Source organism: Polyodon spathula, chromosome 11 (genome assembly GCF_017654505.1).
Source record: "Polyodon spathula isolate WHYD16114869_AA chromosome 11, ASM1765450v1, whole genome shotgun sequence".
NCBI classification, from domain to species: Eukaryota; Metazoa; Chordata; class Actinopteri; order Acipenseriformes; family Polyodontidae; genus Polyodon; species Polyodon spathula.
In genome coordinates this window covers 6,686,950-6,714,618 of record NC_054544.1, presented here as the reverse complement: position 1 = coordinate 6,714,618, position 27,669 = coordinate 6,686,950, and the positions used below count along the sequence as shown (strand labels likewise).

Genomic DNA, 27,669 nt, shown 5'->3' with positions numbered 1-27,669 from the left:
GTGTGTGCCTACAGCAGTAATTTACTAAATATACATGTTCCACCTTTCATAATAATTCCTTTCTAGAAACTTCAAAACACATACCAGCAGTTAAGAAATATATTTAAAAGGGAAATTCTCTTATACAGCAGGCCTAATATCATCTGTCTCTACATTTATTGCAAAACACTTTTTCTTCTCTGGGAAACCCTCTGTTTGCTATGATATATATATATATATATATATATATATATATATATATATATATATATATATATATATATATATATATATATATATATATATATATATATATATATATATATACACACAAAAGATCATTAAAGGGTAAACAGAAGTTATCCAGTACTATTTCATTAGTTTTATTGCAAAACAAACATTTCAAAATTTGAGACATTAAACCAGAATTACAACATTTAAGGCAGTGAATCATTATGGTTTTTTGGAATGGGACTTTCAAATTAGAGATGTTTGATTTCTCCATGAACTATCACCAATTGGTTACAAACTGTAATAGACCTTTTTGTGACCTCCACATACACAATACTGTGAGAGAGAGAACTAACAGAAGGTGACTAAATACTCGGGATAAGCTTGTACATCATGGAATATTACAAATATAGCTGGATTTGCAGGGTTGTCAGTTACACTGTCATACAAATCAGTGGGATCTGAAGCATTCTTGGCAGGAGGAACTTTCATGCCAGGTCTTCCATTGGTAAACACCCCAGTGAGGACTCTGGTGAGATACATGTACTTCTGTCCTTGTGGATCGGGTACAGAGTAAGTACCACTTGCAGAATAACTGGCATTAACTGCAAAATAGGTTCCATTCCCGTAGGCTGCAGCTTTAACCAAAAAAATACATAAAGGTAAATCAGAGGACAAAGATGATCTATGTGGGTGTCTGTCTATCCCTACATATGTCCATGTGTATATCACACCTTTTTGCATACATTATCTGGACAATAGCTTATCAAATTCTTATTAAATATTAATGTTTATAAATTCCATTGTACATTACCAAAATCATAGCCCTGATGTTTGAGAGTTGTTGCTAAAATATTACCTACTAATGGGTAAATACTTGTACTCAAATCTCCAGAACATAAAAAGAAAAATGTAAAATATGAAAAGATCTTACTGTACCATTCTTTCCAGAAAAGCTCCTATTGAATCCATTGGTGTTAATTATATCTACTGTCTGATATGATGTTCCATGGAATAACTGCTTTTCATTATTAGTGTTGCCATTCTTCTCATCAAAGGCTTGTTTTTTCAGTTGGTAAATCAGCCACAGGTTAGGATTCTGAATTCTTTCAATCTAAAAAAAAGTGAATTAACATGGTTGGAGTACTGTAGGTGCTTTTGAAGTGCAGAGGCAACACCTGTATGTGGTCTTCCAATCTGTTGGGTCAACATGTTAATGAGGCTGACCCATGGTGCTCCTGTAGATGGCAGGAGATTGCACCAATTTTTTTTTTTGTTAGGAAAAGTCTGTTTGCTCCAGTTTCATCTTACTTTCCAACCCCTAAATGCCATAAAAAAATCCTGCTCCCCTTTTCAAAATTTGGCCCGCAGTTTCTTTAACTGAAAAAACCACTCTATCCTGGAAGAGACAACCACAAGGGCTCCCATCTAATTTAACCTTGCAGGTGACGCACACTTAAGTTGCTTAGCTCAACAGAAGTACGTCAAGCAAACAAACAACTTAGTAGATGCTTATTGAAAAAAATAAAAGGACAGCAGTGAATGTAAATACCACCACTTTAGATAATTAAAGTAATGCCTTTTGAGTACCAAGTTTGACAATTAAACAGCTAACAGTGCCTGTATTTCCATCTGTAGATTCACAACCGTCTGGTGTTTAGATCACCTGAAACCCCATGTCTACAAGGAAGAACAGATCTTGACACTAGATTAGAAAAAAAACCCTGCTTTACTAATTACCTTGAGAATAGTCAAGTGACAAGTGCGTTTAAATGACCTCTCCACCTCCATGTACTCCTGTGAGGATGCCTTTAGGGGTATCTGCAGACATGAGGACCCCTTCATGTCATCCCAGTGCCTTGGAACACTGAACAAAGGACCTAAACATAAGAAAGGTTACAAATGAGAGAAGGCCATTCAGCCCATCTTGCTCGTTTGGTTGTTGGTAGCTTATTGATCCCAGAATCTCATCAAGCAGCTTCTTGAAGGATCCCAGGGTGTCGGCTTCAACAACAGGACTGATTGATATACAGTATACTAAGCTCAATATTTCTTTACTTCACTTGACCCTGCAATATTGCCCATTTAAAAATGTACCTATTGCTAGTCCTGTTTTTATTTTATATAATTATTTCATGCATTTTCCATACATCATACAACATTCTAGACCACAATGAATACATACAAATAACAATTACTTGTTATCCTAAGCTTTGTGTTTGGTCCCTTTGTATTTAACTTGGAAAATCTAATTGTTGTTAACTTTGGTTCTTGTAAAACTCTTCATAACAAATCGGGGGGTTGGGGGAGCAGTTTTGGAATATCCCAGCCAATGGCGTGCACATGCTTTGGAATGGAGATGCAGGTTTCTACAATGATAAGATGTCTGGTTTAAACTAGCAGAAATGGAGTTCCCTATGATACCCTTACCCACCCATTGAAGTTTCCCTCTGTAAAAAGACTAACTTACGCTTCTGGATTTCCTCGTCTCTTATTCTCCGGATCATATCCTGGATTTCAGTGCATGCTTTCAGCACATCTCTTGTGAGCCCTCCCACTTGGATGAAAGGCCCAGCTGGAAGGTATTTCACTTCCACTCTGATCTGGAGCCTCTTTTGAAGGCTTTCAATTGCCTTACTTTCCTTATCAGTGAATCGCTTGATGCACACATCCTCAATCTTCTCCTCAACATGTTCTTTATCAATTAAATCTGTTAGCCAGGACTTGACTCTTTCCACACTGCTTCTTGTTTCTGCACAGATGTGCAAAACTGCTGGATCAATTTTTCCTCCTTCCAAAACAAACTCTTCATTAGGGTTTTCTTCTTTACCAGGCTTTCCAAAAAGGAGTTCTGTTTTGAATAACAATGGGGAAGGGAAGTGATTAAGTCAAATATTAAACGACAAATTATGATTGTGTATTATTAAATTAATGAATCTAATAATGAAGGTCAACTTGGCGTTAACAGAACTACACTTGCACTCCACATGGCTAGACATAGGAAATAACTTTATATATGCATTTGAAAAGGCTTACCTGCTTTACCATTACTTTTCTGTACTCTGCCCATCAGTTCAGCAGTAAGTATCTTTTAGAAGAAGAAAAAAATGGATCATGTTTAGTAGGTTTGGATTGGTGTTCAGAAACACATTTTTTTTTCACTGCAAGTGCTTTATTTCAACTACTGCACAAAAAACATACTATTTTAAATAGGGGGATTATTCTCCTCCCTCTAATTGCTCCATTTCCAAACTTACTGATTTGTCTTGGATGATTCCATTTCCTAGGATGCTGGCAAGATCCGTTGCAGGTCTTCTGTTTCTAATTGTTCTCAACTCCACATTTTTAACAGGATTTTCATTAAACTGTTGTGTATTAGAAACTGTTGGCTGAGGGATTCTAAACCAGTTTTCCCTGTACAGAGCCAGGCTTCCATATGGTCTGTGTTTATTGTGATCTGAGGAGATTCCAGGGGGTTCTAGTGACCATGCACCGGAAAGTAATGGCTGTGGTCTCCCCATCCCAGCAAGGTCTTTGTGTTTTTGTAAATTACTTGGTGGGAAAGCTGTTAAGATACCCATGGCTTCAGTCTTCTCATCACCTTCCTGAGAGTCAAGCACCACAACACAGTTATGTTCCCGCATGGCTAGGGAAATATACATGTTCCCCTGTTCTCGGAAAAACTTCTTTGCCCCAGGCTTATTGATTTTCAACACGTCAGCATGGAGAGATGCAACAATCTTTTCAAACAACTTCTTCATTTCCAAAACATAAACCCTTGGACCGTTCAGTTTGATTTTTGGTTTGCTTGTCTGAAAGTCAATTCTCACCTCCCCTATGTGTGTATTCCTCGCCCATGAATCATTTTTTCTGTCTTTTATGAACTTGATAACTGCGCTGGAATTAACGTTAACAATTTCTTCGATGTGCGAGTTTCTGTTGACAAAATCAGACACTTGTTTATACACGTGCTTCACATGATCACAGTAGCCAGAAATTACTATTTGTATTTTGGAGTTCTTCTGGAATATTTTTATTGCCATGGTTTTCTTTGGGCTGTTGTACGTCTTGTCAAGACATTTTTTTAACTGTACCCACTCTTGTTTTTTGATCACCTTGCTATCTTCTACTTCAATGCACTGAAAGACTAGAAATGTATTAATCTGTTTTTCGGCTTCATTTAAAGCTCTATCTGTGTTTCCAATGATAAAAACAACACTTTCCTGAGTCTCGCACATTGCGTTGATGCCATTTGCAGTAAAGATGCAGTATGATAGTTCCTCGTTATCCACCTCACTAAGAAAGCTGACAATATGAGGGTTGAGCTCAACTTGTTTCCTCTTCATGTGCATTACTGCTTCCAGTACTTTGCTCTTGATACTGAACACCTCGACCGCTAAACCAGAAAGGATCAGACTCTTCACATCTGGTTTGTAAACTAGCTTGAGCTCTGGATGATCCTTCATGGTATTCTCCACAAGTCCATCGTGCTTCAGTATGTTATACATGGCTGGTACCACAGGAACCTTCTCTGTCAGGCTATTCTGTTCCCTTTCAATCCGTTTAGTGGCTTTGTCCACAATCTCAGTCAGAACCCACTCTAGTCTGTCAACATCCTCTGCCAATCCCACCAACATGACTTTCCCCAGGAACATGTCTGGTACAAGGATTACAGCATCTGTCAATGCACTGCGAATGTCTTCCTCAGCTACTTTCCAGACTAAAGAATTTACAGGACAGTCAATGTACTTGTACTTGGACAGGACATTCCAAAATGCTTTTGAAGCATCATACTGCCAGGCATTGATATGCTTAGCAGTCATGGACTTTTGCTTCAATAAGGCAGGGGATGGACTGATTTTTGCTACCGGACTTGTGCAGTCTAGTTCACAGAAACACTTTGCCATGGTTTCTGTTAGAATTGTAATGTGTTTGTTATTTGTGTGTAGAAACTTCCAAACACAGGAATCCATGATCTCAGTAAACGGGTCTGGCAGCTTCCACAGTGGTCTCTCTTTCCCATACAAAGCTGTACCCAAAGAATCATAATAGGGATACACCTTTACAGCTGCTTTATTGATTGTGTGGGCTTTCTTTCTTACAGCCTCAGGCACTAAAAAAAAAATATATATATGTTTTAACATTAATTTGTACTATTTTAAATTATGACTCAGGATTATTATTTTCTTTTAAACACCATGCAATATTACCTTTGTCGTCCAGAAAGGTGATAATAGCTGCCTTTTCTTCAAGTAACATTGTAATGCTTTCAACTTTACCACCTCCACAGTTTGGCTGTTCAAAGTACAAATGAAGCAGACCTTCACTGACATTAGGTGGTAGGTTTTCCACTTTGACACTTCTTGTTAGTTCAACACATTCTGGTACATCTAGAAATTAAAACAGACAATTAGGGATATGTAATAAAATATACCTGTTTCATTGAAGAGGGTCCCCAGCAAGGGGAGCATGTCTTTACATGCAATTGCTTGCAGCAGCTCCACTTTGAGGAGTTTTGGAGCAAATTGTGTGTCATTGGAATCTCTTGTTTCTGGTCCATTCTGCAACATGTACTGGTACAGAACAGCATCAGAACAGAGGGTTAGGCATATTACAGTACATGGGAACTTATCTAAATAAGGGGTAGGCAACTGTTCATAAACCCTCAAATCTGCTCTGTGCTGTTCAAAGATTCCTCTATGATAAACCAGGCAACGTCGACTGTAAAAACTTGAAAGAAATGTATATAATAAAACATTCACATTGATAAAGCCCAAAATGTCAGTCTTTTACAGTAAAACTGAGTTTTAAAATAATGAGCATCACAATTCTATGACTCACTGGAGTAATGGCAGTACCAAAAGGTTCTTTTTATTTTTTTAAAGTGTATCGAATTATACAGTAAAGACACTAATTACAAAAGGTGTTAGTCTCTTCCTACACCCTTTATATTTAGTAATCATACATGTATATACTGTGTAATTGTAAAGTGTTATCCAGTTTTGTTACCCAATTAGCCCCTTTCACACTAGCATGCCTACCCGGGTCAACACGGGTCTCAGTGACCCACCACAGGATTTGGGTTGACATGCTTTGACCCAGGCTGAGAGAGACAAAATGTTTGACAGCCGTTTGTGAAACGACGCAAAAACAAACAGCCACACCTGCGTGCAGGTTTCACTTCCGCAAGGAACATTTCTGTTTAGCCATATTTTTGTTGCTTGAGACACACCATGAGCCAGTCTGCAGCAGGGATGAAGAAACATTTGCTCTAATCAACATTTGGGCCGACAGTTAAATCCAGAGAAGCTGGGATGGAAGCACCTGTAACAAGCTGCTTCTGGGGCATTGATCCGCACATTGTTTACTTGCATCTGTCACCCAGGTCAAGCCTGCTTTATCAAAAGCAGTGTGAAATCGCGTACCCGACCTGCATGACATCTGGTCCTGCCTGGGCAGGTTCTGACCCGGGTAGATCATGCCAGTGTAAAGGGGCTTTAGATCGCACCAATTATAGGTTTTAAATCAACACTTGTGTAAAAAGCAAAACAAAAATCACAAAAACCTGGCCCAAAAAAAGTGAAAATCACAGAACTCTTGGGGGTCTGAAGCTGGGCTGTATAAAGCTGGGTACATTCAGATTGACCATTTTGAAGAAACAAAAAAAACCCTGTTGCAACTCGTCCCAGTATTCCCTATTCATAAGTATTGGCAGCCAAATGCAATAGTGACTTTCACTGTTTACTGTAAATGAATAGTCCAGTACCTTGTTCTGGTGGAATACTTGCTTCTTTTTCCTAAAAAATAAATACAAAAAAAATGATTACACAATTAAAGCAAAACATCCTAATTTCTACTATTTACATTGTTTATTAATGTACTGCTTTTATTACACCAACACCATTTCTTTTTTTTTCATATTATCACATCTGTTATCCATAGACTTTCGTTCTGCCAATTTGTTTACTTACAGGTACAGTAGGATTCCAGCCTCCTGCTTTATCTTGATGTACTCTGACAGTCAGCCTCACCGTTTCTCTTTCTAAATTCAACTCATGATTACTTTTGTCGAGTATTTGTTGCCTTGCTAATAAATTGGAAAAAACAAAGTTACTGTTTTTGTTAATTGTTCTTAGATAGTAGCTTTAAGTATTCTGAGGAATCAGGATCAAACATTTGTCATGATTTTCAGGAAGCAAAAAAACATTAAGCAAATAGCAATGAATAACACAGCACCATTTTCATCCAACATTTGAAATTCTGAAACTGTGTCAACTGAAATTCTGTCCCATCTACATATAGATGTACAGACACTTAAAATGACAACTAGGTGTGTATTCAGCTATAATTTCAGCTCCCATTCTTTTAGCAACTGTGAGTTAGTAAAATATAAAATCTCTTAGTTAATTTTTTTTTTTTCCCTGGAATAGTCAGTAAGCATGGTAACTAATGATTGGACCAAAAAGAAAAAGAAACCATGATTTTATATTAGGATACAGACAATAGGATACCAAACAGGTAAAACCATATACATACATATAGTTATAGTGAAAAAGTCATTCATGCACAGCCCAAGTTCACACATTTTTCATATAGGTGTTTACCCAAAACAACATAGAAAACAGTCTCTATTTAGTCATTAACCATGTTGAGTAAAAGGCAAACCAAAGTCCACTTGTTTGTTGTTTGCAGAGGCTGGGTGGGGCGCACCCTCAGGATGGCTCAGTTGTATCATTAATTCATTTTAGACTTGCTGTTGAATAGACTAAAAAGACAGCAATGTTTTACATCTAAAAAAACATCAGGTGTTAGAGATTTAAAAAAACAGCATCAGGTGAATCCAATATATAAGTCAGTAGATAGAACCAATTAAATCAAACAGTAATTGACTCATTATTAAAGATTGTCAATTCAAGATAATAGATCCTGACATACTTAAATAAACATTGAAAGAGCCCAAATATAGGTCATCAATACATTCTCAAAGAGGACTTAGAGTAAGAAGATCACTGACATTACATATAGTTTATGTTTCAAATTCAATAAGTGAAAAGTAACAATTCAAGAGCATTAACACAAATTATTACAATAATGTTGCAATTATTATTACAGGCTAAAAATAACATTTTATCAGGTCATGTACAAAGATGTTCCAATTTACAGAAAAGAGTTCAGTTCGAGTGTCTGGTTTAAATCATAAGGTTCCATGTATAGATCCAATAGGCTTCTCTTTGTAATAATTCATTAACAACTTTGCCACCTCTCTCTGAAGGGCATACTTTTTCAATTCCAATAAATCTAAGGCTAGAAACAGAACCCTTGGTATTGATGACCTATTACGAATTTTTCCATTTGTTGCTTTTTGAATAACTAATGATTTTACACTATCATGTTTAATTAACTATATCAGGGCCTATTACCTTGAATTGAGAGATTGGAACATCTTTGTACATGACCTGATAAAATGTTATTTTTAGCCTGTATAATAATTGCAACATTATTGTAATAATTTGTGTTAATGCTCTTGAATTGTTACTTTTCACTTATTGAATTTGAAACATAAACTATATGTAATGTCAGTGATCTTCTTACTCTAAGTCCTCTTTGAGAATGTATTGATGACCTATATTTGGGCTCTTTCAATGTTTATTTAAGTATATCAGGACCTATTATCTTGAATTGACAATCTTTAATAATGAGTCAATTACTTACTATTCGATTTAATTGTTTTTATCTACTGATTTATATATTGGATTCACCTGATGTTTTTTTTTTTTTTTTTTTTTTATCTGTAACAGCTGATGAAGGCATGTATTGTCGAAACGCGTTGTGTCTAAAATGAATTAATGATACAACTGAGCCAACCTGAGGGTGCGCCCCACCCAGTCTGCAAACAACAAACAAGTGGGCTTTGGTTTGCCTTTTAATCAACACGGTTGATGACTAAACAGACTATTTTCTTTCTTTCTTTCTATATATATATATATATATATATATATATATATATATATATATATATGATAAATGTTTTTATGGGAAATTAACCATAATACAAATATATTCAGGCCACTGATGTAGGCAATTTGTTTTGCACTGTTGGTCTCGTCTAACTTCATAAGTGTAACTTCAAAAGTACAACCTTTCCACCTTTTTGCTATTCAGTACCATTATACTAAAATTAATTTTCAGAGGGGATTCTGTATACTGTAAAACTGATTTATTTTAGTGTAGTTTTAAAGTTATAAATTGACACTATTTTTTTTTTTTTACTTTTGTGACATTTAATATTTTGCCCAATGATCCCTTTTCACTTGTTAATAATAATAATAATAATAATAATAATAATAATAATAATAATAATAATAACGTACTTTCGTCTGTTTTAAACCAGACTGTTGCTTGACTGCTGTTGAGATCCTCATATTCCACCAGACATTCACCTCCGTTAGACCTCTTCTTACTCTGGAAGTAAATCTGAAGTTTGTTTTTACATTGTTTTGCAACATTTGGGCCCCAATCCCCCTCAACTGTCACGGGATATGGATAACACTCCGCCATCTCATCTGCCGGCGTTTAAAATACCGTAACACACCCATTTGCGGCTCTGCCTCGAGTTTCACTTTCGTTTCACAGAAACGTTCGTGTTCCCGAAAGAATCATAATCCTTATAAAAACTGAAAGGAGATATCTTTTATACTGAAATAATATTCATATACACTACACAACTGACTCTATAATCTAAAAAAAAGCAGCTCCGTGGTAAGACATCAGTATTAAACTCTTAAATATGTGTTTTATGCAAAGGGAGCGACTAGAAAGCGTTAATGCCTTGAACAGGTATCAGGGGGTGTCAGTCACCTGTGGCAGCAGATGGAAAGGCTGGGTGCGTTATCGTATCCCAAGGCAAGCTAGCTTGCTGCCCGTCGCTGCTCTCTGTTTGACGTCACGTTGCTACTAGTAACGCCTTCCCAAAGCCTTTGGGAAACTTACCAGCAACATCACCTATTTATACTCTAGTTACATAGTTAGTGATTTATCCTATTTGTTTGATGTATATCATGAAACGTAATTACATTTAGTTATGTAATGTATCACAATGTGGGAGCGCTCTGGGTGGAGTGCAGGACGCGCCCCATAGCCTGGAGGTAGCCGACAGTGGACAAGAGTTCCAAGGGGCAGCACACAATCGGCCAAACTTAGCGACTGTATGTATAGCGAAAAAAAGAGGTACAATAGAGTAGTAATAAAAAAAATATACTCAGGCTCTCTGTTGCGAGTTTACTACGTTATGTGTTGATAATTTATTAATCAAACTGTAATTACACACAAAAAAAAAAAATGTTGCACCTTGCATTCAGCTATCATTATGAACGGTTTAACAACTCTCAGCAGCCAATCAGTGTGCAGCATCCGAACATTCCATTTTATAACTTACAGTAAACAAGTTTACTTTGGCCCACGGGTCATTTTTCATTTTCATTTTTTCATTTTTTTTTTTTTTTTTTTTTTTACTAAAATAGATATTTTTGGTCTTATGTTTTATGCAAAAACTGGTTAACTGGTTGTTTTTCTTGAGTGTGACCAACTTCTTATCTATACTTAAGATAAGCCACTTACCCAGATTCTGGTCAATCAACATTACCTTTGGCGCTTGGACAAGTATTTCCCATGACAGTGTTAAATTTACCTTGTATGGGAAAATAATCAATGGGAATACAGTTTGTCTGCTTAGGTCTGTTTTCTGATTTATCACGGAGAAATGCACAGAAATCAAAGAATGACTATATAAGCAGACAGTTACAACGGCAACTCCTACAGACAAGAAGAAATGTTTCTTGCTTCTCTTCATGTTGAAGGTCTTAGCAAAATACAGTACCCACAAAGAAATCAAGTTAAACATCAACTATTTTACACAGCTGATCTTCCACTTATTATACTTCCCCAAAACAGTTCAGTTCATTAAAATAAAAAGATTGTCACATTTAAATGTAATGTCTGTTGCAATGTGTACTAAGAAGTTTTTTTGTATCCCAATCATGTATTTGCCATGGGTGGCGTTTGTTTGTAGCAGCTGAACTTCTTGCAGTTTTGAAGGGAGGGAAGCTTAATACCATTGGTTATAGTGGTGTAGAGAAGCATGCAGCTGTTCATGTTTCCAATGTAATAGATATAAAAGGGCGTGTTGTATGTTGAAGTCGAAGATTAGTCCTGTATATATATTGTGAAGGATAAACACTCCATTCACTTGCCAATACAGTTTAAAAGGTTTGTTGCCCCTTTAAAACACTGACCCGACACAAGAAATGAAAGTTCAGCGCTGTCACGCACTTTTATTCGAGCACTAACTAAAACACACAGGAACCCCCTTCCTAGCATGGGACGGATACGCCATTTAACCATTAGAAACAAAACACACGGTTCACAAAAACAAACACAGCACAGTATTTATAAATACGACTGCTCGGACACAGAGCGCCCTAGGACGTTTTCAGTTTGTTGTTTTACAACCTGAAATCTTGATGCATTTTAATGGGATTCACAAAATAAGTTAAATGGAGTCCATCTGTGTGCAATAAAAGTGGTTCACATGATTATAGATTAAATACACCTGTCTCTAAGGTCCCACAGTTGGGTAGTGCATTCAAAGCAAAGATACTACCATGAAGACCAAGGACCTTTCAAAACAACTCTAGGATAAAGTTATAAAAAGGCACAGATCAGGGAAGGGGTATAAAAAGATTTCAAAGGCATTGAATATCCCTTGGAGCACAGTCAAGTCGATCATTATGAAGTGGACGGTATATGGCACCACCCAGGATCTACTTAGAGCAGGCTGTCCTCCCAAACGGAGCAGCCGGGTAAGAAGGGCATTGGTCAGAGAAGCCACTAAGAGGCCAATGACAACTCTGAAAGACCTACAGCATTCCATGGCTGAGATGGGAGAAACTGTATATGTGTCAACAATAGCTGAGGTACTCCACAAATCATGTTTTATACTGAAATCTTATGATTGTTTGATCCGTATTTTTGTTCCCATTTTCTGTGATTTTGTTTGATATCTATGTCAAATATTTGATTAAATCCATTAGACGGGAGTGTTGTTTCTTTTGTGCATCAGTATATATAAAACACAACAAATGTTTTGGTCTATGAGTCTGAATGCCTTCCACATTATGTGAATCACAGAAACATGAGGGGAGAACCAAAATAATAGGGTTATTATATTTTTTAATTAATTACATATACAGAGAACATTATAAACAGGTCAGTGGCAATAATATATGACATTACAGTCATTTTAGAGAGACCTCTCTATGGACCTGTAATACATATACTCTTTTCCTAACCTAAAAACAATGCAACATTGTTAAATTGAAAAAAAAAAAAAATCTAAATCTTTACCTGTATGAATTTTTTTGAATGGTTGATTTACAAAGCTGAATGTCCTTTTCATACAGTACATGTATTAACGGAAAGTAAGTAAGTACTCAGGGTAAGCTTGTACATCATTGAATACGACAAATATGGTTGGATTTGCAGGGTTGTCTGTTACACTGTCATACAAATCAGTGGGATCTGCAGCATTCTTGGCAGGAGGAACGATCATTCCAGGTCTTCCATTGGTAAACACCCCGGTGAGGACTCTGGTGAGATACATATACTTCTGTCCTTGTGGATCGGGTACAGAGTAAGTACCACTTGCAGAATAACTGGCATTAACTGCAAAATAGGTTCCATTCCCATAGGCTACAGCTGTAATAAAATGTATATTTTAGATAAACAATAGAAGTACAATACTGTTATAATACATTTATCATAAAATTGGTCTAATAAGCCACACCCCTTGTTAGGTTATAAAATAAAGATATATTCTATATATATTCTTTTTTGTTATAAATCCCTATTTTTTCTTTATTCACACTTAAGTACACTACTTAAGAAATAAACAAACAATAAGCCACTCAGATTCTAGCAGCGTTCACTTAAAAATTAAATGGAAATGTCATAATTGTACTGGAACTTGCTGTCTTTAAAGAATGTACTAGCCTATGTCTTGAACTATACATCATATCAGAATAGAAGATGCGCTACTATATAACTTACATTCATGCACAACACCCCCCCTCCCCCTTTATCCAAGACACCAAAAACTGACCAAAAGTTACTGTGACATTTTACAGTATTAACATTAAGAAAGCAAAAGCATCCCAACATATGGGGAAAGGGAAATACTTGTATTATGGCTCCATGTACTTCTATGAACTGTAGGCAACATAAAACAGAAACACAGGAAACATTGTTGCTATAATGAGACCTTATGGCATAAACACTTCTACTCAAATCTCGAAAAATACCTAAGATAAATGCAAAGACAATCCTACTGTACCATTCTTTCCACAAAAACTCCGGTTGAATCCATTGGAGTTAATTGTTTTTATCGTGTCACAAGCCGTGCCATGGAATAACTGCTTTTCGTTATTGCCCTTGCCATTTTTGTCATCAAAAGCTTGCTTTTTTATTTGGTAGTTCTTCCAAAGAAAGGGATTCTGAATTCTTTGAATCTGGTTAAAAAACAAAAAGGAGATTACATTATGTTAATTTAATAAGAACATGTCCTGATTAAAAACACTATTATTGTTTCCATTTTACCATAACCTGACGCTTTACCAAATGGGACCTATACTGCACATGCAGAACTTTAATGTTAACAAAGTATTCCAAAATGCTTTTGGATCATTCCATGATTATCTCAACCTTACTTTCTATGATTATCTCAACCTTACCTGCAGCATTAAATAAATCCTGTATGATACTGGTTGTTTGAATAACCCTGTCGAAACATCGCTCAATCTGCTGAACGTTAATCAGAAACACTCGTATCAGCAACAACATAAGTGATTGGCATTTCTGCCGCTCACGGCCTTGCGCGTCAGTAGGTTTATGAATGCATGACAGTTCATGAGGGCATGCCTTCCCGACAACGGCAATTGCGAACAGTATATATAGAAGAATTTTTTTTATTATATAAAATACAATCAAAAGTATTTTTGTGTGATAGACTAGCAAATACTACAAAATGGGTCAAACGACAGGAAACCTGTTAAATAAAGCAGTTAGGCAAGAACATTAATGTTGTCATGCATGCTGTATTCATGAACCAGATAATGGCCCTAATCAGAACACTGAACTTGCTGGAATGTTTCTGATTAAAATGTTGATGAGCCAGCATATTCAGTAATGATTAGACAGATAGGGTTATGCATACACCTCATACTTTATGGTAATAAGTGGTCAACACCGATGTGTAACCAAGGATTTGTGAATACAAATATTAAAACAATCGTGATTGTGATGAAAAAGACATTGCAGGCAGCAAGGGCAAGTAACGTGCTTTGTTATAAACAACTTTAGCATGTTCAAGAATACTTTAAATACCATACAACGCCAGGGGCAGTATTTAGAAACTGGTAGCCAAAAATAAATATTTACAAAACCAGAAAGTTCCAGATAGAAAGATCTTTTTACAGTTACTGATGTATCTGTACCATTACAATGGTATGGTTTCCACAGGTTTTTTTAAATAAAGCTTCCACTTCTTGATATTCCTTTGTTGTTGGTTGTAATTGTACCGAAAAACATCCTTTTGATCCTTTCATATCATCCCAGTGGCTTGGAATTGTTTCCAAGTGTTGAGCTGCAAGTGAGATAATAATGTCAACAAAATACTGATAGTTAAAGTCACAAAAACCTAGCCTACTACACATACTGTGTATGTTAACTGACCAAATCTGGAAGCTAATAGAAGGTCATTAAGTATGATATTTTATGTTATAAGTGAGGTTTGCAAAAATACCTTACGTAATACCTAATTATCTGCAATCAGTAATATCATTAATAACAATAATAACTGTATAACTTTGAAACATACCTTCTGTCTTGTTGACTCTTTTTATTTTTATATGAGTGTCTTTGTCATCTACTGCAGGACCCTCTGGCAAGAATACTTTAAAGTTTTTATTTTGAATCTTTACTGTGAGTTCCGTTTCCTCGCTTGTCACAGCCTGTTCTAATCTCAGGTTAGTGAAGATGTCGAATGGCTCATATTTGGTTCCCTGCTCATACTGCCATTCTACTAAATTGCTTGCCAGCTCCGTCTCCCGTTTCAGGTTTTCGTCATCTTGGATCTTCTTGAGCATATCCTGGATTTCCGTTACTGCAGTCAGCACATCTCTTGTGAGCCCTGCTACTTGGATGAAAGCCTCAGCTTTAGTACACTTAACCTTCACACTGATCTGGAGCTTCTTCTGGAGTCTTTTTATTTTCTCACATTCCTCTTCACTGAAATAACAGATCCACTCATTCCTGATTGTCCTCTCATCCTGTTCTTTAACAATCAAGTCTGTTACCCAGGACCGAGCTTTTTTCACATCTTCTTCCGTTTCTCCACATATCTGAAAAACGGTTGGGTCAATGTTTTCTTCCACAAACACAAACTGTTCTGCGCCTTTTTCCTCTACATCAGAATTTCCAAAGAACATTTTTTTCCCGAATGCTGTGTTGTGTTAAAAAGAAAATGAAAATCTTGGAATGAATAGTAAAGACACTTGAGCATTCCATAGAGTTCACATATACATCTGGTGTAGACAAGACAAGTTTATTTTACAAATTATGAATGCTTTTAAACAAAACATATGCAGGATACATAGTATTTTGAAGAGTTGCCATAGCTGCACACCAACATGTAAAGTACTATGAACCAACAAACTGGACAGGTAAATTGAATAGAAGTTAAAATAAACTTACACTTAACCTTGGTCCAGATAGTGTCCTGTTCCACCAAGGCTGTGCCCTCTCTCGCTTGCATGCTTTTAAAAAACTCAGTTAGCATCTGAGGCTGGAAGACGATGATTCTAACTTTTTTCAGAGACTGTGCCATTTTCTGGCTTGTAAAGTCAACCACAGAATCCAGCATTGCATCAGCGACTGTTGAAGGATTTACACCCCCTTGCCCTGAGAAGAGAAAAGTAAAAAGAGAAGCACCGTTTTAAACAGCTACTTAAAGTTCAAGCTGCCTAAAGTGATCCAGTCTAAAATAATACAACCTTAATTCACAAAATGCATTTATAATACAAGGTGCTGTGTCTGACATTAACTCTTATATTGTCCATATCAGCATACCTGTTCCAAGAGCAGGAAAAGCTACCGATGTGAATTTGTTTTGTTCACACAGCTGCAGAACTTTTCCTACAGAATCCTTTATTTTAATGGGGTTGGTTTGTCCGGGAATGTGAATGATCTTCTTGCACTGCAAATTTCCATTTTTTGTAATTATTATCTCATTATTAGGCTGTGCACCTAGAACAACAAAAGCAATGCACATGAGAATGTGGATTGAATGCAAAAAACTGCAAAGGAATACATTTATTACTACTGTCTTGAGTGATGACATATAGACAGCAAGGCCTGCCGAGTACAACAGTTACAAATTCAATAAAAAATATTTTTTTGTCATCAACATTAGAATGAAATTCCTACCTAACTGTGTGCACTCCATTTCAACTTCTTGGCCAGCCGCCTCTAAAATTGCCTTGGATACACCTGAAAGAGATTTTAAAAGATTCTGGATACACTATTCAGATTATATTAGTAATGAACCAGTGTTAAGTAGCTGCTAAGCCTTAAAGCATGCCAATTACAAACACCTAAAAGGGAACAATTCTGTTTGTAAAATAGAATAGTTTGGCTTATAGAACTATTACTGTAAAACTGTTAAAGGTCCCTTTCATAAAATGGTTGTATATTGGATAAACAAGACATGATTATGAATCTGAATAACATATGACCTGTTTTAAGGGTAAAGTTATTGTTGGATGAGTTCACAATAACATCAGTCGTCTCCTTTGTAATGTCCCCTGTTACCACTTGCAACTGAAGGGTTCCCATTAACATCTCATGTACACCTAGACTGGGATTTGAGACTTGATTTACGAAATCTAGTAGGAAACAAAGAAAGTATTGTTAATATAATTGTACTGTATTTTCACCCAATAATATATTCCACTAACGCAATAAGTAACAAAACCAGTTTGATAGCAACATTTTTACAGTCTAAGTTGAGGTAATTCTTAATTGTTTTGAAGTGCTTGTACTGTTTATCACTACTTAATATTTTACTTAATACTTAAAATTATAAATAAAAACTGTAATTGTGACAGTGATTTTAGATATTTGTTTCTTTGTTTTGACTCTGGGAAGGCAATACTGTACCAGTGTCTGTACCAGGGACTGCATCCCACCACAGTTTCTTTGGTTTTAGTTTAGAGTTTTGTAAATAAAATTAGATGAAAATTATACATTTTGTTAATTTGGCAGGAATGTGATAAATTGACAAATGTATTGCCAATTTGAGCTTGGACGAATGTATAAAAGAGAGCCAGCTTATTTGTTCTCCAGCCAGAATAAGTAGGTTTTGTAAATGGACTAAAATTAAATTAAACTGAATAAGGTAAAAGAAAGATGAATACAGGGAATACAGAAATAGAAAGTAGGAATGCAGTTTAGAGAGTTTTGTCAGGGCAGCAGGTTCTAGAGTAGGCACTTATTTTAAAAGGGAAGTAGGGTAGAGCCACACAGTCACGTTTTACTTACTAGTTTTGTTTGAGCAGTTTTGCATTTGTATATAACTTCCTGTGTGTTCCTGTTTTACTGGGGTTAGCTGATGAAGCTAGACCATGATGACTAATACCATTGCTCCTCACTCAGTGGTGGTGCACGGTATTGCACAATTACAGGTTTTCAAATCCGACTTTGTCTGAAGGGAAATTAAAAAATAAAAAAGCTTACCTGCCCCGTGTTGAGCAGAAGACCTGCCTGATTGTTTAACTTTTTCAGTTTGGCCCTGGAACTTGTTCTTGAATTCATCCCTAAATGCCTGGTGGAACAAAAAAGCAACATTAAATGGTATTAGGAGATGGGGGGTTTCACATGTTATTTCTGATTATAACCGCATATGCACAAAAAAACCTGTAAGAAACATGCATATTGCTTAAGATAGTGAGAGAGCTTCAATTGTATGAACAACAATAATATACTTTATTTATGTATATATTTTTAATGTACTTTTGGCAATAATTAATACAGCTACCTGTACCGCTTGAGTATCACTGGAGTGCACCAGAAAAACAACCTCCTGGAGGTGCTTTGGGTTCTGTTTACTGCTGAACTTCAACACTTGTTCCATCATGACTGAGGCTACCAAGGGTTTTGGAAACCCCAAATTGCCTGTTCCAATGGCAGGGAAGGTTATTGAAGTTTGCTGCAGCTTTTCAGCTTCTTGTAGACACTCTTTAATGATTCCTTTCAAAATCTGTGGATAAAAATGGTTAAACTAAATTTTCTTACTTGAATACCTAAGATTACCTAAGACAAAGATCATGCCCTTGCTTTAGTGACTTGGGATAATTTTATTACAGTCCAGATCTCTGGTAACATAAAAATGATAAAGGACTTGTATGAAAGTTGTTATGCTAATTCTTAATTATTATAATTTTTTTTTTTTTTTGGGGGGGGGGGGGTTATTCCCTCTTTATGCAATTAAAAATTTAATTATACAAGTAAAAGGATGCTACAATTAAGTTTAAGATTAAAGTAAAAAGACATGAATGCACCTTTTCTGCATCGCCTGTCCCTGAATCCCACCTGGGACCAATCACATGAAAGACAAAATCGCTTTTCAATTTACACCCTTCCGTTTTCAGAACCTTTCCTTTAGCAGGGGTGGATTTCTGGGCTGCCTTATCCAACAGGGTTTGGAGTTTTGGACCAGCTGCATGAAAAATGGCCTTTGAAACAGCACCACTGTTAAGGCTTAGGTCAGCAGCAATGGTATTAACAATGACATCGGTCTGCAAATAAAAAAATCAAATCAAATCAGTTTGACAATGCTTTCCAGACTTCCCCAAAAACATACTTAAACTTCCTAATTAATTTTTATTGATTGCTTTTATATAAGATAATGTAATTGTAAATGAAGGTACAGCTGACAGTGATACAGGTCATCTACTTACAGATGCATCTTGGATGTTTCCTTCTCTTAGGATGATGGTCAGACCTTCTTTCGTTTGGATCTCCTGGAGTCCATCTCTGCTTTCCACCTTCTTCAAGGGTCTCCTTTCTTGAGGAGCAGGTTTAACAGTCTTTGCTCTCACTTGTGGTACATAGTCAGCAAATATTTTTTGGGCAGCAGCAGTCATGGCCTGAACTGTTTTGTCATCATTGTCAACCAGGTGTATCTTCTTCAAAGTGCTATCTCTGTAGATATCTTCACAGTGCTCATGAACACATTTTACAATCGTTTCAGCACACAGCTCCAAGGGAAACCCAAAGATTCCTGAGCTGATAGCTGGAATAGCTATAGACGTACAGTTGTACGTTTCTGCCATGTTCAAGCTTTCCCTCACAGCCTTCTCTAAATGATACACCGCTTTCTTAGCTTCTGCTGCATTCCACCTGGGCCCTAAAGTGTGAATCACATACTTACAAGGAAGATTGCCAGCCTCTGTTAAAACTGCCTGACCAGGTTTCAATTTTCCTTTTTTGCTGATATAGCGATTACACTCTGTTTGTAGCTCTGGCCCTGCTGCTTTAAGCAGCGCTCCTGCAAGACCTCCAATATGCTGCAGGTCTTCATTAGTTGCATTGACTACAGCATCTACATTACATCTGCAGATATCACCTTGATACACAGAAACGACCAACCCATCAGACAGCTGCACCACGAAGTGAGATGAGTCAATTTCCTCTGCTGTTTTCATGAAATCGCCATCATCAAGGATCACCACACATTTAGACTGATGCATGGCTGCATTAACATACATTTCTTCCTTGTCTTTAAAAAACTTCTTTGCCCCAGGCTTCTTGATCTGCAACACATCAGAATGAAGGGATCGAACTATTGTTTCAAACACCCTCTTCACTTCCAAAACAGAAGACCTTGGACCTTCTAAGTTGATCTTTGGTTGGTTAGTCTGAACAGCAAAGTCGATTTTGACATCCTTGGCATTGACAACCTCCCACCACAAATCAGTTTTCTTATCTTGGATTAACTTGATGACTGCCTTGGACTTCACACTCACAGATTCCTTCATGTGTGTGTTTTTGTCGACAAAATCAGACAGATGTTGGCACACTTGCATCACAGAATCACAATAGCCTGCAATCACAACTTGTTCTTTTAAGATTTTTATCACCACTCTTTTCTTTGGGCTGTTGTATTCCTTGTCTAGATGAATATTTAAATGCACCCACTCTTGTTTCTTGATCACTTTGCTGTCTTCTACATCAATGCACTGAAAATCTAGAAAGTTCTTAATTTGCTTTTCGGCTTCATTTAAAGCTCTATCTGTGTTTCCAATGATAAAAACAACACTTTCCTGAGTCTCGCACATTGCGTTGATGCCATTTGCAGTAAAGATGCAGTATGATAGTTCCTCGTTATCCACCTCACTAAGAAAGCTGACAATATGAGGGTTGAGCTCAACTTGCTTCCTCTTCATTTGCATTACTGCTTCCAGTACTTTGCTCTTGATACTGAACACCTCGACCGCTAAACCAGAAAGGATCAGACTCTTCACATCTGGTTTGTAAACTAGCTTGAGCTCTGGATGATCCTTCATGATATTCTCCACAAGTCCATTGTGCTTCAGTATGTTATACATGGCTGGTACCACAGGAACCTTCTCTGTCACGCTATTCTGTTCCCTTTCAATTCGTTTAGTGGCTTTGTCCACAATCTCAGTCAGAACCCTCTGTAACTGGTCAACATCCTCTGCCATTCCCGCTATCATGACTTTCCCCAGGACCATGTCTGGTACAAGGATTACAGCATCTGTCACTGCACTGCGAATTTCCATTTCACTTATTTTCCAGACTGAAGAATTTACATGACATTCAAAGGACTTGTACTTAGACATAGCATTTAAAAACACACTTAAAGCATCACCTTTCCAGGCACTGATATGCTTAGCAGTCAAGGACTTTTGCTTCAAAATGGCAGGAGATGGGCTGATATTTACCAATGGCTTGCCAGACTGTTGCCAGTTCAGTTCACAGAAATGTTCAGCCATCGTTTCATTTATATCTGTAACATGTTTCTTCTTTGTGATAAGAAACTTCCAAATGCAGAGATCAATATTCTCAGTAAACGGGTCTGGCAGCTTCCACTGTGGTCTCTCTTTCCCGTACAAAGCTGTGCCCAAAGATTCATAATAGGGATACGCCTTTACAGCTGCTTTACTGATTGTTTGTGTTTTTCCTCTGATAGTCTCTAGAACTGAAAATGAAAAACAGAACATCAATTAAATGTTTTATTTTTGTTTCATAAGCATATCACAGAATCATTATAAAATACTCTCCACACTGACCCCTGGTTAATTGTGTTAATTACCTCTTTCAAAATTAACATTTAATTTAACTATATGATAATGTTTTCTATATATGAACGCATTTTTCTGTGGAATACTGAACAATGGCAGAAAAACATTCTGTTATTATTTCTTATTCACAAGCCAAGTTTCAGTTCAAAAATCCCACTGATGTTAAATAAACAATCCAAGGGCTTCTAGGTATTCTGATGTTGTATACTTCTGCAATTGTGACATTAGCAAATGATTTTGTCTTTTAAATGGTGCCAAAGATTAAATTGTGTCAACCACTATTAAGAGAGTTAATTTCGACAATTAACTGTGACCTTTGGTCTTGCTAACTATGATGTCTCCAAAATCCTTTGCTTTATATCATTCTTTTTTTTAAATTGGTTTCAATCTATTATCTTACATATAAATTAAATGTAACCAGTACATTACCCCTGAGATAATACATAAAACATACAGTGCAAGGTTAATACAAAGCTCTGGTATAAAACAATCGGTGATCCAGCGTTTTGTGGTCTACCTTTATGGTCCTTAAATGAGATAACGGCTGACATGTCTTCTGGCATCATTGTGATGTTGTCCACTGCTCCTGATTGTTCGAAGTACAGCCATAGCAGCTCTTCACTGGTATTAGGAGACAGGTTTTCCACTTTAACACTCCGGGTTACTTCAAGGGGTTTCGCAACTATTTTGTTTTGTTTAAACCTCTTGTTTTCGACACAGTATGTAAGAAACTGTGGTGCATCTATAAAGAATATTTAAAAAAAAAAAAATATATATATATATATATAAAAAGCAGAATTACAGCTGACAGTCTCCGCTACACCCATCTATCTTCAATATTGATTCAATGCATGCTGGCAGAGACAAAACAGTGTACACAAACACAGAAAGGCTCTGACAAAGGTTGGAGAATAGATGTGATCATTCAAGGCTGTTATCGTGTTCACCATGATAGACAGACTGACCACTGGACACGATCAGTCCACGTTTTGAGTGACAGCCCTATAAACTGCTGTAGATAACTTTGTGTTGGTTTCGGTCTCAGGGATGCTAACCAATGATCTCTTTATTATTTTTTAGTGTACTTCTGTTTTCTCCCCAATTTCAATGTCACCTCAGTACTGCTTCCCACATACTGTTCCATCTCAGGAGGATCGAGGATCGACAGGGGACCTCTATTCCCACTCTCTAGCCAATCACCCTTTTTTATACAAAGAACCCATGCAGCTGCTGTTGCCAAGCTACCCTAGAGACGAGGCCCAGCAAGACTTATCAGTAGAGTTGCTTTTGCACAGTGAGGAGAACTTGCACCCTGGCCTCTGGAAGTGAAAGGCAAATGCACACACCAACTAAAATGATTTTAATAAACCATTTATATAGCTTGCCCACCACCCCTGAACCCCTGCTTATTCTTACCACTGCTGGTTTTGAAGGACACAACAGCTTTGTTTATGTGATGAATGATTTCCAAACTGAAATCCCCATTTTCTTCTGATAAATTGGAGATATTCTCCACCATCATTGCAAGAATTTCTTGTGTTATCTTCTCCGAAACATTTTCCAGTAAAACTGCAGTAAACTCTGGAATCTCTTCACAGACGACTTCTTCAAACGTTGTGTTACAATGTGAAGCTGTGTGGCTCGCTCTACTCAATATTTCAACAGCATCTTCAACTGAAAAAGAGGATACATATATTTAACTCTGCTGCTTCTGCTTATTAACCAACTGACAAATAAATAGATATAAACCATGAAAACTGAATTTCGTAGCGGATTGGTGTATATGTTTAACCACACACAAACAAAATCTAGGTTCACATTAACATAATCACATAATGTGCTTTTAAATAATGAATTTGAAGTAAATATATTTAATTATCAAAGGGAATAAATGTGAAAATGATCAGTTCATCTGGGAAAACATTTAAAGGCTTGAGAGTTTTAAACAAAAATGTTGATTAAAATGAAGTTAGTTACCTTCTTCTGGTTTGCATGGAGTTTCCTTTTCCTGAAACAAAATATACGAATACATTTTTCTAAACACAACCAAATACACTTATCAACACTAACTGAAATTCAAATGCTATAAAGATATTTTTTATAACATTAACACAGTGTTTTTCTTCTTGAAGAAGAACAAAAGAGATTTGTAAAGATGTGAACAGAAATTAAACTGTACCTTGTATTAATTGGGCCCCATTTTAGCTGGGCCTATGTCTTATTTAATAAATATGTAAGGAAAGGAAAATGATTTCTGCAGGCTTGATATCTAAAAATGATTAAACTGCATATAATTATCCCCGTTATTGAGACCAAGCTGTCTGCTTACTGGCTCAGGTGTTGGGTTCTCTTCCGGTTCCTCCTGCAGTCTCACAGTCAGCCTCACGTTTTCTTTTCCAACATTCAGTTTATGATTTTGTTTCTCAAGAACTCTTTTCCTTGCTAAAAGGGATGATAATGGTTATTAGTATTTTTTTTTTCTAATACAGATTATATATTATTGTATCTGTCCTGTGAAAAGAAATAAAACATCTTCTAGATGGGCATACATAATTACAAAATAGATTAGATGTATTTTTTTATATAGCAATACTTTTGCACTGAACCCAGAACTGCCTGCAATTGTGTTTTTTTTAGAAAAAAAATGAGCACTGAATCCTAAGCTGTTCCACAATATTAGACCTTGAATCTATATATGTGGACATCACATGCTGCCACGTAACATTCCAACATCTGTCTTCAAATCATTGAACATTTTGAACAAAAATCCTAGCAAGTAGACAATAAGGTATTGTTATATGCTGTTTTGTTGTCAGGCAACGACTGTCCAATTGCAAATCAAAACAGTAAACGTATCAGCCCTCGTTATCATTAAATGCCATTACTCATCAGTAAACATTTAGCAAATCTTCAAAATTAGGGTAGTTATTATTTCACATATATTTGAAAAACTGTTCAAAAACAGGGGGAAACTTCCCTCGATAAGACAAGGCAGTTTACTTACGTTGATAAAAGCACTTAATGAATTCAACCACACTGACAGAAAACAGACTGGACAAATTATATAAAGGAAGGAACAGTCACAGTGCATAAGGAAGTAGAACTTTTCACTTCAAAAGAAGCTTCAAACAAAAAGATATATGGTATCGAATTTAAACCAATGAGAACAAATAAATATAAAATAAACGAAACAGAATTTGCTTATTTTCTTTGGAGCCAAATTGATTTAAACAAACAAGAACTCTGTCGGTAATTCACAAAAAACCTAGTTAAATACCTCTTTGTTGTTACTGTAAAGTAAGTACAAAAACAGTAGGCCTCATTGTCCTTCACATAGTGTACATGTAGACATATCACCACATGAGGGCACTGCTTGCATTCTATTAAAACAAACAGACTCTTAGCAGGGGGCTTTCCATTGCACTGCTATCCTGATACACCGTTTTAAATAAATTATGTCATTGAACCAAATAAACCCACACTCAGCTTCTCAAGTAATAATTATCTGATTAATGCCTGTTATTAACCTTGTGGTGGTATTGGGCCTTGAGAACTGGAGTGCCCCACATCTGAATCTAATAGGTTTGCTTCCCCACTGAAATATGTATTAATATATTTATAATAAAATATACAAAAGTTAACACTTGAGGTCTAGAGCTACACTGCCCTCCTTTTAAGGAATGTTTTGTTGAAGAAGGAAAGAAGAAAAAATGAGAATGTTTATGAACCATCCTCTAAAAACAGTCCTTAAATAAATAGGGCTAATAGTTTTAAGATTAGACTTATTATAATAATTAACTGTAACACTTCTGTATTAAAGAAAAAACAGACTATCCTAATGCACTGAATTACTTGCAAGCCTGCAAGCATATTGAAGTAATACTATTAACAATAACCCTAATACGACTATTACTAATGATGATGATGATGTGTCTGCTATACAGCACTGTCCTAGCTTATCTAATATTGCTTTATATGTTTTAACAAACATGCAATAACAAAAAATGAACAGCTGGTATATATGAATGCAACTTACAATACCACTGAAAATATTGATATGTTACATAAGTTCTATGCTTGACTGAATTTTTCCCCTATGATTTAACTGTAAATTACATTTTACATCTCAATTGTTATTTCTGCGATTTATAAAAAGCTAGTAAAAGTTCATGAAGTTATGCAATAACAGAATAATGCATGAATACAACCACTCCAACGGAATGCACGATGACAACATGCTGAGTGATAATGGCAACTAGGCTATTCAAATACAGAGATTAAGCGTCACAAGCAATCCCTTCAACCTATTTTAAATCCAGAATCCTACATTCTCAATTTCTCAATAGGAGAATTTCACACCAACTCCAGCAGAAAGGGGACATTTTGTTGCCCGATCGTCTCGGATTTTGCTAGAAAAATTCACCTGGGGGTTTTCGGGCCAGCTGAGTTCATGCCTTTTTTTGTTTGTTTTAATTTCCCCTTAGAGCTGTGACCTGGCAAAGACCAACCTAAAATGGAAAAGTGACCCTGACCAAAAAAAAAAAAAATCACTCTAGGCTCAACTTAGAAGCTACCATCATATGTAGCACCTAGTCCGACTCGCTTTCGAGAAAACGACACCAGGAGCACCTAACTCACTTTCGGCAAGTTGCCAGACAATTCGTTAGCCCAACTCTTTACCCTGTAGGGGATGTGGGTCCTAAAATGTTAGTATTGCTGTAAAAACCTTAGGGACCAATCTTCCAAATTTTGTGAAACACTTTTGGTATCCAAGGAGTTTGGATTTTGAAGTTGCATTTGTCATGCATTCGAGCAATGCTTACAGCCACTTTGGTGAGGCTAAAGTACCACACAGTCCTAACGAACTGACATTATTCTTCAATTTTACATTGTCTTGGGTTAGATCTAGAGTGCAGAGTGACAGGGTGTGCTTCCAGTGGCACTAGCTTGGAGCCGAGGGGTTATGAACGTGTGTGTGTGGAACTTAGATTTCTTTGTTAAAGTGACACATTTGAAACTACCAAAACCTCAGTTAGGTGCATTTTAAAAACTACAAACTGACTGAAAAAATAAATAAATAAATAAATAACAGATTACCATGTTAAATTTAAGAAACCTTTTTTTTAGGGTGTGATGTCCCCGTAGGGCAGTGGTTCTCAGACCCGGTCCTGTGGACCCCCTGTGTCTGCTGGTTTTCATTCCAACCAAGCTCAAAGTTACTTAATACAGCCCTTAAGCTAACGATTTGCTTAAATAAACCTTTTTAATTGTTTTCAGATCTTAAACAGCTGCAGAGTTCAACTTATAAAATGTTACAGATAACTTGAAATATGTAACTGTTTAAGAGATTAAAACAAGTAAAAAGGTCTAATTAAGCAAATTATCAGTTCAATCATGGGTCTAGTTGTCATTGAGAGCTCAATTAGAATGAACCCCCCCTTTCAACAGAACTAATTGTCCTTTAGTAAGTCGATGTAATTAGTAACATTTGTGGATTATAAAGACATTCCTAAACATAATTACAAAATATAGCGATAAAAGAGAAAGCTGTACCGTTGCTCTATTCATTTTTGATGACCATTTGCGCATCTTTTGGCAAACTGAGTTAATAAATAACAACTCTTTTGTTGCGTGTGACGTCAGTAGCACGTCCAGGCTCCCATCAAACCGCACTGTGACGGCTCCGTTGTACCCATAAGCGATTTATGTTTGTATAAACAACATTAAAGTGTTTTTTTTTTTTTTTTTACAGTGTACAAAAGCAAACCAACCGTTTAGATGGCATTTCAGAAAGCAAAAATAAGCATAACAAACACTTTTACATACTCTCTTCGTTTTTAAACCAAACAACAGCGTGTTTTCGGCTGGTGTCTTCATACTCCACGCGACAGTCGCCTCCATTCGATTTCTTCTTACTCTGGAAGTAAATCTGAAGTTTGTTTTTAACAGTTTTAGAAATATCAGCGCTCCAATCGCCTTCTATAAAGAGCGCGTATGGACACGGCTCCGCCATCGCAAGCAGTGG

General features: G+C 36.5%; 2 protein-coding genes across 6 annotated transcripts; both read right to left on the bottom strand.

Moving 5' to 3' along the window:
* Positions 1–347: 347 nt before the first annotated feature.
* LOC121323006 (protein mono-ADP-ribosyltransferase PARP14-like) lies at positions 348–9,816 on the bottom strand. Its single transcript, XM_041263714.1, has 10 exons — positions 9,582–9,816; positions 7,182–7,297; positions 6,977–7,007; positions 5,421–5,600; positions 3,468–5,323; positions 3,247–3,298; positions 2,681–3,061; positions 1,951–2,090; positions 1,150–1,324; positions 348–848 (listed from the first exon to the last, which is right to left on the bottom strand). Exons 1-10 carry the CDS (start codon positions 9,766–9,768, stop codon positions 562–564), a joined length of 3,405 nt encoding a protein of 1,134 aa, XP_041119648.1. The 5' UTR covers positions 9,769–9,816; the 3' UTR covers positions 348–561.
* Positions 9,817–12,421: 2,605 nt separating this feature from the next.
* On the bottom strand, positions 12,422–27,668 carry LOC121322898 (protein mono-ADP-ribosyltransferase PARP14-like). 5 transcript variants are annotated; one of them, XM_041263455.1, is made up of 17 exons: positions 27,471–27,668; positions 23,974–24,086; positions 23,622–23,652; positions 23,061–23,318; positions 22,162–22,386; positions 19,278–21,541; positions 18,879–19,115; positions 18,356–18,577; positions 18,055–18,142; positions 17,055–17,204; positions 16,747–16,809; positions 16,390–16,566; positions 16,015–16,221; positions 15,140–15,763; positions 14,757–14,905; positions 13,598–13,772; positions 12,422–12,963 (listed from the first exon to the last, which is right to left on the bottom strand). In XM_041263455.1, exons 1-17 carry the CDS (start codon positions 27,655–27,657, stop codon positions 12,677–12,679), a joined length of 5,457 nt encoding a protein of 1,818 aa, XP_041119389.1. In that variant the 5' UTR covers positions 27,658–27,668; the 3' UTR covers positions 12,422–12,676. The 5 variants fall into 5 exon arrangements, with proteins under 5 accessions (XP_041119389.1, XP_041119390.1, XP_041119394.1 ...); XM_041263456.1 differs by having other exon boundaries at positions 18,362–18,577; XM_041263457.1 differs by lacking the exon at positions 12,422–12,963 and having other exon boundaries at positions 13,691–13,772; positions 14,737–14,905.
* Between the last annotated feature and the right edge of the window lies 1 nt (position 27,669).